The sequence below is a fragment of the Telmatherina bonti genome, assembly GCF_933228915.1.
Source record: "Telmatherina bonti genome assembly, chromosome: 14".
NCBI classification, from domain to species: Eukaryota; Metazoa; Chordata; class Actinopteri; order Atheriniformes; family Telmatherinidae; genus Telmatherina; species Telmatherina bonti.
In genome coordinates, this window is record NC_136612.1 from 18,692,170 (window position 1) to 18,705,695 (window position 13,526).

A 13,526-nucleotide genomic window follows, 5' to 3' on the forward strand; every position below is an offset into this window, starting at 1 on the left:
GCTCAAAAATATTATGTTCTTTAAAAAGAATATATCTATTGCTAAAGAACTGCAAAGAAGCTGCCAATAAATAAATAAAAAAAAAAGATAGAAAGAAACCCAGGTTAACTAGCTGGGATGCAACCATTAAGAATGCAGATTTTTCACCAGGACTATCAGGAAAAAGTTCATATTAGGCCTATTAATGGGCTAAGTGGCTGAACACTGGAGGATTAAATGCCTTCAGAAGACAAAAATCAGCAGGAAAACTCATTAACACAGCAGAGTTTAATGTCAAATCTGTGCATATTTACATCTTTTGCACTAAAGTAACTACAGTAGTTCGGGTACATTCTGAAAATCCCTTTTCATTAGAGAGCACATCCTAAAGCAAATTGTTCTTCCTTTAAATAAAAGGTGAATGAGGATGTGACAGTTTTTCCTTTTGCCAATTCTCCAACTATTTGACTTGCTAGTCGTTGCTAAAATTAGTTAATACGCAGATTCTACCACAAACTCCTGTGAACCTGCAGATTCCAGGATCAAAATATTGTATTGTCATGATTAAAAATGTTACCACAAAGGTCACTCATTTTTTGCAGTAAAATTTGCACTCACAATTTCCTCACAGATTATACATTTGAGCCTTTTTTTTTTTTTACACGTTTCAAAATCTCTTATACTGCATAAAAAGGATGATCTTTGACAATTCCAAACAGCTGTCAAAACTTATAGAATAACTTGTAACCAAAACTTGTAAAACTGTATGATAAAATATTTTCAAAAAGAAAGAAACCCATTCACTTATTTTGGTTTTACAACAGCAGATGTTCAGTAATAATCTAAAGTTACCAAGGAATAGTCTGACGACAGTTTACAGTTAAAAGAAATTATACTGATTTTGAGGGGGAGAAGTATTTGATAAATAGGATAAATAAAGAAATGTTTTAAAGCTCGACCACATTGGCAAGTGGGGTGAAATAGCCCTTTAGGTGACATCAGAAACACCCATTTTCATATTCGTGTCACCTTGACCAAGGCAGCTCTGGGTTTTCCGCAGCTCGCTTTTCAAACCGTGACGCTTCCTCGATTATGATTTATTTCAGGTGTATTTTTCAATTAGAAACAACATTCATGGCATGTTGTTAATTTTACTGAACATTTCGTGCCCAATGATTAATACGCCAGCGTGCAGTGACAACTAGCGTTTCAGCTGCAGTCAGTGCACTTGCAGCAGAACATACCATAATACACAAACTATGCACACAATTCACGGAATACGTGGCAGTATCAGTCATGTCTGTGCCTTATAATCACTGCTACAATTCCTTTTTAATTACAATATAATCATACAGCTTTCCTGATGGAATAAACATCACTGGTGAGAATATTTACGGCTATCTGTATCGAGCACCCCCGCGTCAACACAGTTGGGACATTCCGAGATGGTTGATCATGTGACTTTTTCCGTTTCGCCATTTTCCTCTTCTACACCGGTGCTCTTGCTGACAGCTACATTGTAGTCCCCTTACAGTGTTTTAACCTGTCCAGACGTGACGGTGGGATAGGGGAACAATTCAAAAGAAGACAGTCTGCAGTGTAGCGCTATCGTCCCGGGAAAAGTGCGAGAATGTCTGAGGAGAGCCCCGAGTACTCGCCTTTCTTCGCTGTGATGGGAGCCTCTGCGGCCATGGTCTTCAGCGGTAACTAAAACAGCTGCCTCAAATGACACGTCTTGTTTCACAGCCGTAATATAGACTTAGAGTAGCAAGACACCGTGTTCACGCGGAGTTTTATGAAACGACAGCTGTCGGGAGAGAAACACGAGTCGGTTGGGCGGTCACGGTCGCACACCTGCCGGGGATGTGAAGGAGAGGCGGGGGAAGGGTTCTGGCAGCATCACGCTGCTGGGGCTCCTCTATCTGCTCCCCGTACAGGCTCCTCTGTCTGCCTGCATCGTTGCGATTTGTTTCCCTCTGTGGGAACTAGCAGTAGCTTGTATTATATCCACACAGTAACCCTGTCTTCTGGTTGTGGCTGGTTGGTGGCGCAGGTAAACGGCGAGGTGATGGTTTTCTCTGCCACGTCATGTGTAATTTTCGATAATGAAGTTGACATAAGAACAAGATGGACAGTCGTAGGTTATATTTATACTTAAAATGTATAGCCAAATCACTCGGTTTGGCTAAAGCAATCGTTTCTTATTTGTCTCGGATAAGGTGGTACAGAGAGGCAGCATCCGAGGCCTAAGTGTGAGAAGTTAAAGGGGAACCCCATCCATCAATTCATCCAGGTTTATACAGCCTATAGGTCTCATATATTCGTGCACCTCCAGCTTGTCAGAGAGGAGACGCCCTCTCTGAAGTTGGTTTCAATACAAAACATTTTTTAAAAATGTCTGGGGTTTTGGTTTTTTTTTGTTTGTTTTGTTTAAATGATTTTAAATTCCGGCAGATGCTGGCAATTATCACGGGAAAAGGACGACCTCAATGAGTAACAAATGGGGTTATTTTTTATTAGTGTCTATAGAGATTAATATAGCAATCCTATTGCGTCCCATTTCAATATTTCCGTTTATTTTCTGTTTATTATAAGGATTTAGTACAGGATTTGTTCAGCCCATTTTGCATATCTTCACTCACTGTTGCTGCCTCTGCCAGATTAAAAATAATTTTCATTCAAAGCAAAGTGACCAGACATTGATATACCAAGTGTGTGTGTGTGTGTGTGTGTGTGTGTGTGTGTGTATATGTGTGTGTGTATATATATATATATATATATATATATATGTGTGTGTGTGTGTGTGTGTGTGTGTGTGTGTGTCCCTTTTGAAAACATTTTTAAAAAAAATTGTAGTGGAAATGATAAATGTGGCCTTTGGAAAAGCAGCTGTTTTTTTGGTCCCCACCAGCTCCAGTAGTTGGGATTTCTCCATCATGCAAGTCTTATTATATTATTAATTAGGCCTAATCCATTGGCTCTGCCCTGTAGGAGCCGTCCATCCATAATTAAATCAGAATTAATCTGACAACTTCCTAACAATTTCATTTTTGTGGGTCTTTCGTAAATATCCTCTCAATCTCTCACAATCTTTTCCAAGAAGACTTAAGGCTGTCGTTGCTGCTGAATATCTTTTAATAAAGTGGAGGGTCTGAAGATTTATGGTAATGTTATAAATCGTCTTATTTTAGATTAATATACAAAACACTACAGTGAAAAAGCTTTCTTTTTGATATAGTGAGGTATTTTTCCAGATTTAGGGAATTTGTGTTATAAATAAGATTTGTAACACAACATAGAAAACGTTAAAAGGTTTGGTGACTTTCAGCTCGATTTAATTATTCTTTTCTCACTCATTTACAGCTTGTGTTAGTGTGGTTTGCTTACATTTATATTCTTTTGACTGCAATACTTTAACACTAATTAATAATTAACACAAAAGTCTTCCTGTTGTCAGTTTCTGAAATCTGTCTTTACACTTCAGTTTGCAGCACAAAGTCAAACTACAAGTCGCTTTTCCCAGCATAATTTTGAACTAAATGCTGCCACACTGATCAGGGATTAACACTGCTGTTAAAACATTCCTGTTTCATGGTTTTCCCAACAGTTTTCAGGTGCAGCAACATTTTTTAAAATCTCCTCAGGCACAAAAACAAGACAAAATTCTGCTCATGCTGTTTGGATCAAGCTGTTGCTGTCCTTTTTAGTGCATGTGCAAACAGTAAAAATGTAATGGTGAAGATGGTAAAGAAAAAAAACTTTTTACAGTTGATGGTAATGTAACTTTTTTTTTTTTTTTAAGTACAGTTAATCCGTAAGAAATGGCCTTCAAGGCAAAACAATGTGGTGTGAAGACAGCAAACGCTTGAATCTGCCAAAACAAATATCACAGGAGACAGTTCACACAGGAGATGTTGAGTGTTAGAATTAATTGTGAGCCTCTCATATATTTACCTTTTTTTTTTTAATATCATGGTTTAAAAGGACATTTTATTCTAAACATCCAGACCAGCTTTGTCATCTCTTCCTGTTTTGCTGAGCTGCAACTATTCTTGAGGAGAACATAGAAACCAGCTGGAATCACAAATGAAATTGAGCACAGCGTATCATCAGTGCTGTTACATGATTATGTTTGCCAGGCCTAGAGCGCTGACAACAGGGTCGGCCTGACAGACGTCAGATGTGGAGCCACAGCTGTTGACATACAGGAAGTGTTGGGATTTAGTACTGTCCAGTTTTCCCGTCTCCGGAAAGAGATGCTAATACACAAAGTCCTTTACATCGTATCCATGTTAGGGAGGCAGACTGATGTCAATCTCACCTACTAAAATTTAAATCTGGATCAAGTAGCCTCCCTGCAGAAACTAAAAAGTTTGTAAGCCAGGAGTACATGTTTACTGTTGCATACTCTCTCCAGTCACCTAACCAGATGCACTCTCATCATCCGAGTCTGTGAAGGCAGCTGGTGACAGTTCTTCTGTTGTTGTTACACTTGAGGTGTCAAAAGAAAGATATAATACATTTAGCATTACTGTAGCACATTTTAGATGAGTTTCCCCTTTAATTCAGAATAAAGATTAAATCCTTTTTACACAGATTGAAACTTGTAAACACCCAAAAATAATGAAAATGACCATTCTGAATGAAACTTTAATCTGAAGTAAGTGGTAAGTTTATTCTGATTTTAAATACTAATTTATCGATCGTGTCTGTGTTGATTACGCTTTATATGAATTCCAGTCACTCTGCGCCTGCTCGTTCCCTTGTCCTGTCGCAATGATTCACATATCCCGGGCTGTTTGACACACATTCCCTTCTCGGTTTCCTTTCTCCGTCTCATCTTATTAAAGTGAAAAACTATGCTCGTGTCAAGCTGCTGCTTCAAAAATAATCAAAGCCGAAATGGTACTTATGTGGTCTTCCATGTTGTAACACAAAAGAAAGGAGCAGAAAAGACTTGGGAGTTTTTCTGTGCAATAAGAACCCCCCCCCCCCCCCCCCCCCCCCCCCCCCCCCCAGGTATGACGTGGAATTGAATAAAGGCAATTTAAACATATTTTCCATGTAAAAATCAATTCAGAATGACTATTTCCGTGTAAATGTGAAGGACAGAACTTTAATTCAGGATGATTTAATTTTGAGTAATTCATTCCAAATGAAAGAACATGTAACATGTGACTCCTGTAAATAATACTGAGGCAACACTTGTGTATGCTGCTGTATGATAAAATGCATACACCTGCACTGGTCCATGGTTAATGTGACTAGAATATTCATGGGATGGGTGGTCGGATTCCTTGGCTCATAGGTACGTTGACATCGGTCAGGAAAACATTTTTGCTTTTGTTTTGAGTTGCTGCTCTGTAAACCGCCACATATCAGCAGATTGATATCAATGTCTAAGTACCCGCGCTGTGTTATGCATTGAGCTTTTTTAAATTGCAGATTGTAAGAGGGCGGGGTATAAAGCTAGTCCATATTCATGTTTCCAGGTAGATAAGAAGTTGACCATCAGATGTTACCTGGGGTGGTTTAAAGATCATTATCTCTAAACTATTCAGAACTTTGCTCATGTGTCGTCACACAAATTGAAATGTAGAATTACTTTGACCTCACTTAAAAACACACACTTGAACATCTACTGTGTTCACATTTAATTTAAAAAATAAATGCTAAATGTCATGAAGTCTGTCATATACTTCTGGAGAAGACTTCATGGTGCATTCAAGTGTGCCACACAGGGTCAGAAAAGTATGTTCTAATGGTCACAAAGGTTACATTATATGGAAGTATACATTTGTCTAGTTTGTTCTTATAGAAATGTGTGTTTATTACTTGTTTCTATGACCTCAACCTATATGAAATATTAGAAAACTGATATCCAGTCCAGTCTTTATATGAATGGCAAATATGAAATATGTGCTATCCTGTTGAAAGTAGCTGTAGAGTGTTGCTTTTACAGATGGATGATAAATTCTAGCACAGCATCCAAAATAAACTTGTGAGCAATCTGGTAATGGCTTTCAATATAACACAGCCCTCAATAAAAAGGTTATTTGTTCAGTTGAAATATTCTAACTAAAAACAAGAATATACTCCTGGCAAAGCGACAAATAGATAAGCTTCTATAATACAAATTCCATGTAGTCGGATATCAGTCTTACATGTCTAGACTTATTTAAAAAAATATATATATATATCTTTTGAATTTGTAGGATACAAAAAGAAAACTGTCTACTCTTTCAAGTCCAGGGATTTTTTTTAGCCAGATATGTTGCAGTAGTTGCAGTTGGTTTATTAAGGTATTATTAAGATGTAGAGTGACAGCAGAGCAGAGAGGAAAACTGCATGAGAAGCTCCCATCTGTAACATTAGTCATTAATATCACCATGGGATTCAAAGTGGGTGGTGTTGTTTTGGTAGTAGAGCCACAGAATGAAAAATATAATCACAATTTCTCCTGTTTCATCAAATTATACAAATATATTTGGTGCAGTGAATTCTACAGTATACAACTTTGATCTGTTCTTATATTATTCATGTTATTAAAGAGATCAATCAAAGGATATTCTCTGTTTTCTCTTTCTCAGCATTAGGAGCAGCGTATGGGACGGCAAAGAGCGGCACGGGTATCGCTGCAATGTCTGTGATGCGGCCAGAGCTCATCATGAAGTCCATCATCCCTGTGGTCATGGCTGGTATCATCGCCATCTACGGACTGGTGGTAGCTGTACTGATAGCAAACAACATCTCTGAGAGAATCACCCTTTACAAGTAAGAAACACCTCTGATGAACTGATACTTTCAGTCTTGTAATGTTTTCATTTCATTAAATGGAAAAGATAGGGGACTTATTAGCATGTTTCTCACAAGTACTTTGTATTCAAGTCACATGACATGTTTTTATGGGCTCAGTATGAAGCTATAAAGATTTTGCTGATGGAACTGAACATTTTCAAAGAAGATGTTTTTTATGTGGAAACTGGGTTTTTTCACCTGCACAAAAAAAGTGCCTGAGGAATTGAGGTGTGTGAATGTGCACAGTTGTGAAAAGATAAGCATTGTAAAGAAAAACAGATTTTCTTTACATAGATCTGTTCTTGGATGCAAAGCAGAAACATGGTGCATAGGACACTAAAGTTGCAGATGCAACGTTTGGGTCTGTGTGATGTGCCGAGCAGTAAACGATAGTCAGGCACAGTTTTAAAGTTCAAAAACTGTCCAAAACGAGAGCAGACGGTTTCCTGTTCTTCCACCCCACTGCAGGCTCTGAAGAGGAGCAGATGGTGCTATTTCATATAGCACTCGACCTTTAAGGCTATGGCTACTGGGTTTATTGAGCAGCACTGAAACTTTAGACCACCTACTGGGTGGACCCCATTTCTGCCTTGAGTACAAGTTGGACTGAGATCAAACAATTGGCTCTTTTTTCTTTAGCCTCCAGAGCACTTACACGACTAGTAACTACACCCAAACCGAATGGAAATTATGTGCAGTGGTGTCCATCAGGGTCTGGTCTGCTAGACCGGCTGCATACTCTGTGACGTGTGACGGCCACTTCAGTCTGTTGCACGCCAGGATAGCGCTGGCTCCTCAGGCTGCCTGCCCGTTCTCTGAGCTGATCCCTCTGGAGGTGAAGCGGCACCAAGTGAAGTTCTTCACCTTAGTAGCTGAGGACATTTTTCCCACCATTGGACCTTCATCAACTGCTTTGATGCTTGGCGGTGTTCGGATAATTTCACCCTTATTTGCGGTTCCGGGGGCTCGAAGCTTGTTTCGGAAAGATTGGAGCAAGGTTTGTAATGTTATGTTAGGGTTCTGATTGCAAAGTCCAGCTGAAAGTGTAATGTGTACAGTTTGGATGAGGATGCAGGATGAGTCTTGAGAACAACTCCCGACCGGCTACCTTTCAAACCCAGCTCGTATCAGCTGGCCGTGTGTGACCAGCAAATGATTTTGTGATACTTAAGCGCCACAATGAGCCCTCGATTGTAAAGGAAACTATTGAAACCAGGTGGCTGAAATTATTTGCTAGCATTCACTTACAACTGAAAAACCTCTATGGTCCAGTTTCCATGGAAAGTAGTGAAAACATTCACCGAGGACCAGTGAAAGCTTGGGCTGTAGGCGTTATTGGCTTCTCTCTCTTCTGTTGTGCAATTTGACAAATTCACAAACTTAAGATTTTTTTGTTTCTGCTTCTCCCCATCAGGAGTTTCCTGCATCTCGGAGCTGGTTTGAGTGTGGGCCTGAGCGGTCTGGCAGCCGGTTTCGCCATCGGCATTGTGGGCGACGCTGGTGTGAGAGGGACCGCTCAGCAGCCTCGGCTCTTCGTGGGCATGATCCTGATTCTGATCTTTGCTGAAGTGTTGGGGCTTTATGGCCTTATTGTGGCCCTCATCCTATCTACAAAATAAGTGTCTCCATCCAACACCATCTCATTCATTCCACATCAAAGCAGCAAGAACAAATAGGAGATTTTCACCTTCTTCCATGGCACCCTGTGAGTCTGACAGGATGGGATGGCAACAGAAATATGTTGGCGGTCGACTTTGACAGCTCTGTCCTCAGTAGATGTGATCTATTCCATATTGTTTAAAGCCATCCAGTTGTGTCAGGTCTTGTGTGCAGAACGGGCATGAACATGTACTGTTTGTTGTGAGATGATGTGTGGACAGTCAGCCTGGTATATTGTCTAATCTTTAAATTGTACAGTGATCCAGAGTCCTCCCACCCCCAGTAAATGTAGTAACTTGTGCTGTGAGTGTGAGTATCAACGTTGACCCCTCTGCCCACGCCCCTCCCTTTGATTTTTGTTTCCTTTTTTTTTTTTTTTTTTTTTTCTTTTTTTCTGTCTTTTGTTGGTGGTTTTTAATTGTCATTCTCTGTTTTTGAGACTGCTGAAAAATTGTGCACACTAGTATTTTGTTTTTGTCATGTTCTTTTCGGGGACCATTTTTAAATCTTTTTTTTTTTTTTTCACTATTTATGGAAAGCTATAAAGATTTTGAAACTGTCTAAATGGGAAAACTGTTTATTAAATACCCTATATACATGAAAAAATAATAAATTATCTGTGTATAGTTAGATTAATTGCACTGTGGGTAATTGTCTAAGTGCTCAGAATTCCTCTGGATATAGTGTGATTTATTAATGGAGGATGTCCACATGTTCACATGGAGTTGACAGTGTGTTTTGGGATGTGTGTGTGCGTGTGAGAGATGTGAGTGTATAATGTGTGCAGGTGGATTTATGTTTAATATGACATTCTCAGACACTAGTATCGTTTACCTGTAGTGCTGCTGTATTGATTTTTGTTTTTGTTTAAAGTGAGAGCTCACTGTTCAGCCATGCCTGTCAGATTTCCAAATAAAAACTCAACCTCCTCCAAAACACCTCTGTGCAGCCAACTTTCTTTTATATTAATGCTGTAACTGCATATAGAGTTAAGCAAGTTAGTTCATAAATTGTTTAACTATAGTCTTAAATATTAATTTCAGCATATTGATCTTAATCAACTGGATAAAGGCATACTTTTCTACTGCTTGTAGAACTGCAATTTATTCAGGATTACTAACTACTGATTTTAGGTAACAAGTTTGTGGCGTCGTGAAGGTCACGTTGAAGCAATGTCTTCTACCTGTCTTTATGTTGCCTGATCTGGAGCCATATTCCTTGAGAGCACGCACATTTATTGAGACAAGGGGGGGGGATGCCAAAGAAAAATGTGTTGTATTTGTATTTGGTAGCAAGCTGTAATGTCATTGGGTAGTGAAAATAATAAAATGAAATAAATTGATATTTTTAATCCTAATGAGAATTTGAGATTAAGAAAGAGGCAAACCCACTGCAGCTATAAACTGGTTTGAGCTCAAAGAGTAAAGCAATAAATCTGATCAGAATTCACTCAGTCCTGGGAATGACCCCATCCAAGTCTCCATGCAAAGTCCAAAAGACTTACATCTACATTTTGATATTTATGAGATACTTTTATACAAAATAACAAACGCTGACAACCTTTTATTAACTGATAAGTATCAACTTATTAAGTAAGGACAGAGTACAAGTGGGACAAGTAAAAAAAGCAAAGTCAGTTTGATTTAGTCCTGTTATGTTAGAAGTGTTGGGAAATCTTCAAGACAAATTCTCACATCACAGCAAGGTGTGAACTGGTGAGAGGGAAGGAAAGGCATTTACTTAAAAGGCATCATGCTTCAGCTTATAAAAGGTTTGAGCCTTAAAATCCCTAAAACATAAAGAACATAAAGATAAACTGTAAGCTGAAGGCTATTACACTTAAACAATTAGATTTACTCCAAATGTTACATTCTGCTGGTCAAATTATAGACTAATCTATGCAGTTGGAAAGAAAAGTTAAACAAGAAAAAGACTTATTGTTTTCTGATTATACAGTCTAAGTAGACTTTTGCAGAAGATGCAGGTTTATTTTGGTTTCTGTACAGCAGAAACACACTCACTCTTCCTTTCTATTACACTTGTAAAGGAAAACATTCAGCTCTGAAGGCAAGTCACCCTTAAGAGTATTCTTACAAGTACTGTCTTACTTTGAACAGTATTAATTACCATTTAAACCTGAATGGATTTAGGGTCATTTTTGCACTGTGAAGATCACTGTATTTTCCTCGTCTGCTGTAAGTCAGGTTTCATCACCGAATGCTTGTATATAAGACATCTGAGCAGGGCCCTGCCTTCTCCTCAGGCCAGAGGTGGTGGTGTTGCTCTGCAGACTGCAGCGATGATCTGAACTATGTCAGATCTCCTGAAGGCTGGGCAGCTTTAACAGGTGTGTTTGGCACCTTGTCAGAATAACCTTCTCTGTGTTTGCTAGCTGTTTTATTGTGGAAGGGTTGGGCCTCTGTTGTGCACAACCTGTCTGGTGTGTGTATGATCAGGATTCCAGGAGAATGAGTTTCCCCTTCATGTATTTTGGACTGTGCAATGAAAAACCTGCGCTAAAGCATCTTGTACTTAGATGGTGTATTTAAAAAAAAGAGTTCAGTGTTGTGATTTATTCCATAATAGCTCAAACATTGGGTCCCTTCTGCTTGGTCTTACAACAGCAGCAGCAGTAGTTCATGCAGGTCAGCACCATCATGAGCAGGACCATGACTGTGGGAGGACACAGAATCAGTATCCTGATCAGCTGATTAGGAAAACTACACAACAGATGTGCAGCAAAAAAAAAAAGAGCTGAAACCTACCGATGAAGCTTAAGATGATGAAGAAACCTCCCATCGTTAAAGGGTGAGCATTTGGCAGATCATTCAGCTTCAGCCATAAATTGCTCAGGAGGCTCTGCGCGTCTTCTCTGGCATCCATCCTGGTGAGGACCTTTTCTTTTAAAAAAAAAAAGAGAGAGAAAAAAAGAACAAGTACATTGTGATTTAGTGAGCTCAGCATAACTAAAACCATGTTAGATTCGATGAAAGACATTTAAACAAAAAGATCATCTTATTTTTTTGTGCTGACATACATCTCTTTGCCTTCAGCACAGAGTGTGAAATGGGGGGGAGGTGGAGTATCAAGTTTAATATGGTTGTGCTGTTGTGTTCTTGATGAATTGCTGAAATGGGTGTGACAGTCTGGTTTTATAATTTAAGGAGTTGTTATACTGTATTAAATAAAACATTTAAACATCCAAACGCAGTTGACATCACTGAGTAGTTTGTAGTTTGAGCTTCTATCTATATATCTATATTCTATGATAAATAGTTTATCATAATTCCAGGAAAACAGGGAAACAGCGAATCTAAAATACCCAACAGAAGCATTTTATGTTATATACATGTTAGCATTTTATCTAGGTTTTAATAAAAATAGAGCAGATTTTATCCTCATTTTTAAAAGTTTGAATATACCTCCACAACTATGATATGGAGACACAAACACTGTAAATAAGTTTTTACTGAACATGCTTTGTTGATGAGCAATCCAGACTGTGACATGATGTAATGCCAATTTCCAATGACACAAAGTTAAAGAAGACTATAATCCGACTGCAGTTACCTTATCCTGTTTATTTCAAAGCAGGTTCACTTAACTTTCCATATTTTACATCCATTCCTCATATTCCTCTTCAGCCCGCAGTATTTCTAAGTTGTGTTGCTTCTCATGCGACTCTTGTACAAACAGCAATAACTTACCTGTAAGAGTATTGTCTGTTTTCTAACACATCCAATCTAGACTATGGGTCAGAAATTATAAGTAGACATGGTAGAAGAGACATAATGAACATGACTTTTGTTTCCCAGTCACCTGTCAAATCTTTCCTCTGGAAGTTTGTTTGCTGTCGCAGATTGTCATCTCAGAGGAGAGCTACTCAGATGCAGCCTGAGACTCTCAGTTTGACATTGACTGATGATAGCCGGATATGGACTTGGAAAAACTAGGAAAAACTGAAGACGCACAAAAACAAATCTTCCTGCTTTTCTTAAAGCTTCTTTTAATCTTTCAGTTTGAGTCTTTTCATCGCCTCCTCTGTTTCAGCACAGAAGTCCTCAGGTCTGTTGTTTTCTTCTTTTTGGTATTTATTGTCAGCGACACACACAGGAGTTTTCCGTTGTGTAGTTTGAAGGTCTGAAGCCTTTGTCCGCGTCAAAGCTCGTTTCTTCTTGACAGTCCTGTCTGGGAGTGACTTCTGCTTCACACAGTCTTTGTGTGCCTCTCCGTCTTTCCCCTCCTCCTTCACTGAGTTTTCTTGTTTAACACAAGAGAAGGTGGAAGAGTTTCCACTTCTAGCATGGTAGTTAGTGGGTTGTTGAAGTGGCTCCACTGACGGACTGTTTCCCAAACAGGCTTTGTGGTGTGTGGTTGCGTGAAGAATAGCTGTTACATAATCCTGGTTCTCATATTGGAGCAGCCTTTTATAAAGTGAATGATAAAAATCCCATCTGAGGAAGGAGTTTTATTAGGAAGTAATTTGTAGAAGAAGAAGTCAACCTCATGTTGGAAGTGATCTGTTGTTGTGAGTCCAGATAACTGGAGAAAATGAGTCTTTTCAGATGATATGATCTCCTGTAATTTATTCCACATGTTGGAACATTTGCTGATCTGTAGTCAGAGGCGAATCAGGAGCTCAGATCTGTTTTTTGTTAGTAACTGGAATATTTTTTATGCCATTAAAACAGATTGGACACTTATTTTAGAACAAATTATTGATTATGTTTGTGTGTGATGTTACACAACAACTGATAGATCAATGATGCTGTGTACTAAAAACGTCATCTGAACTTAGTTTACTTGTTTGTTTAAACAGCGGGAGCTGCGATTTCTGTCTATTTTATAAATCAATATTGCTGTTTTCACATAAATAAACACATCAATAAGAAATTAAAGAAAGCTGTGTCATACCTCCTCTTCAGTTGTCGTCATGCCATCATCTCCAAGTTTTTTGGGGACAAGACGCCAAACTGTGCAGGTGCCTGCGACTACTGTCGTAACCCCAAACTTGTGAGGGCCCAGTTGGAGAGAGCGGCTGCACTCAGCACCAAGACCGAAGCAGCTCAGAGCAAAGAACCCAAAGGACC

General features: G+C 38.9%; 1 protein-coding gene and 1 long non-coding RNA gene across 2 annotated transcripts; one reads left to right on the forward strand and one right to left on the reverse strand.

Moving 5' to 3' along the window:
* Positions 1 to 1,476: 1,476 nt before the first annotated feature.
* Positions 1,477 to 9,323, forward strand: atp6v0ca (ATPase H+ transporting V0 subunit ca). The gene is made up of 3 exons (XM_079253261.1): positions 1,477 to 1,682; positions 6,570 to 6,753; positions 8,192 to 9,323. Exons 1-3 carry the CDS (start codon positions 1,610 to 1,612, stop codon positions 8,394 to 8,396), a joined length of 462 nt encoding a protein of 153 aa, XP_079109387.1. The 5' UTR covers positions 1,477 to 1,609; the 3' UTR covers positions 8,397 to 9,323.
* Positions 9,324 to 10,162: 839 nt separating this feature from the next.
* LOC306765525 lies at positions 10,163 to 12,610 on the reverse strand. The gene is made up of 3 exons (XR_013771568.1): positions 12,256 to 12,610; positions 11,202 to 11,336; positions 10,163 to 11,109 (listed from the first exon to the last, which is right to left on the reverse strand). It is a non-coding gene; the product is annotated as an uncharacterized lncRNA (long non-coding RNA).
* Between the last annotated feature and the right edge of the window lie 916 nt (positions 12,611 to 13,526).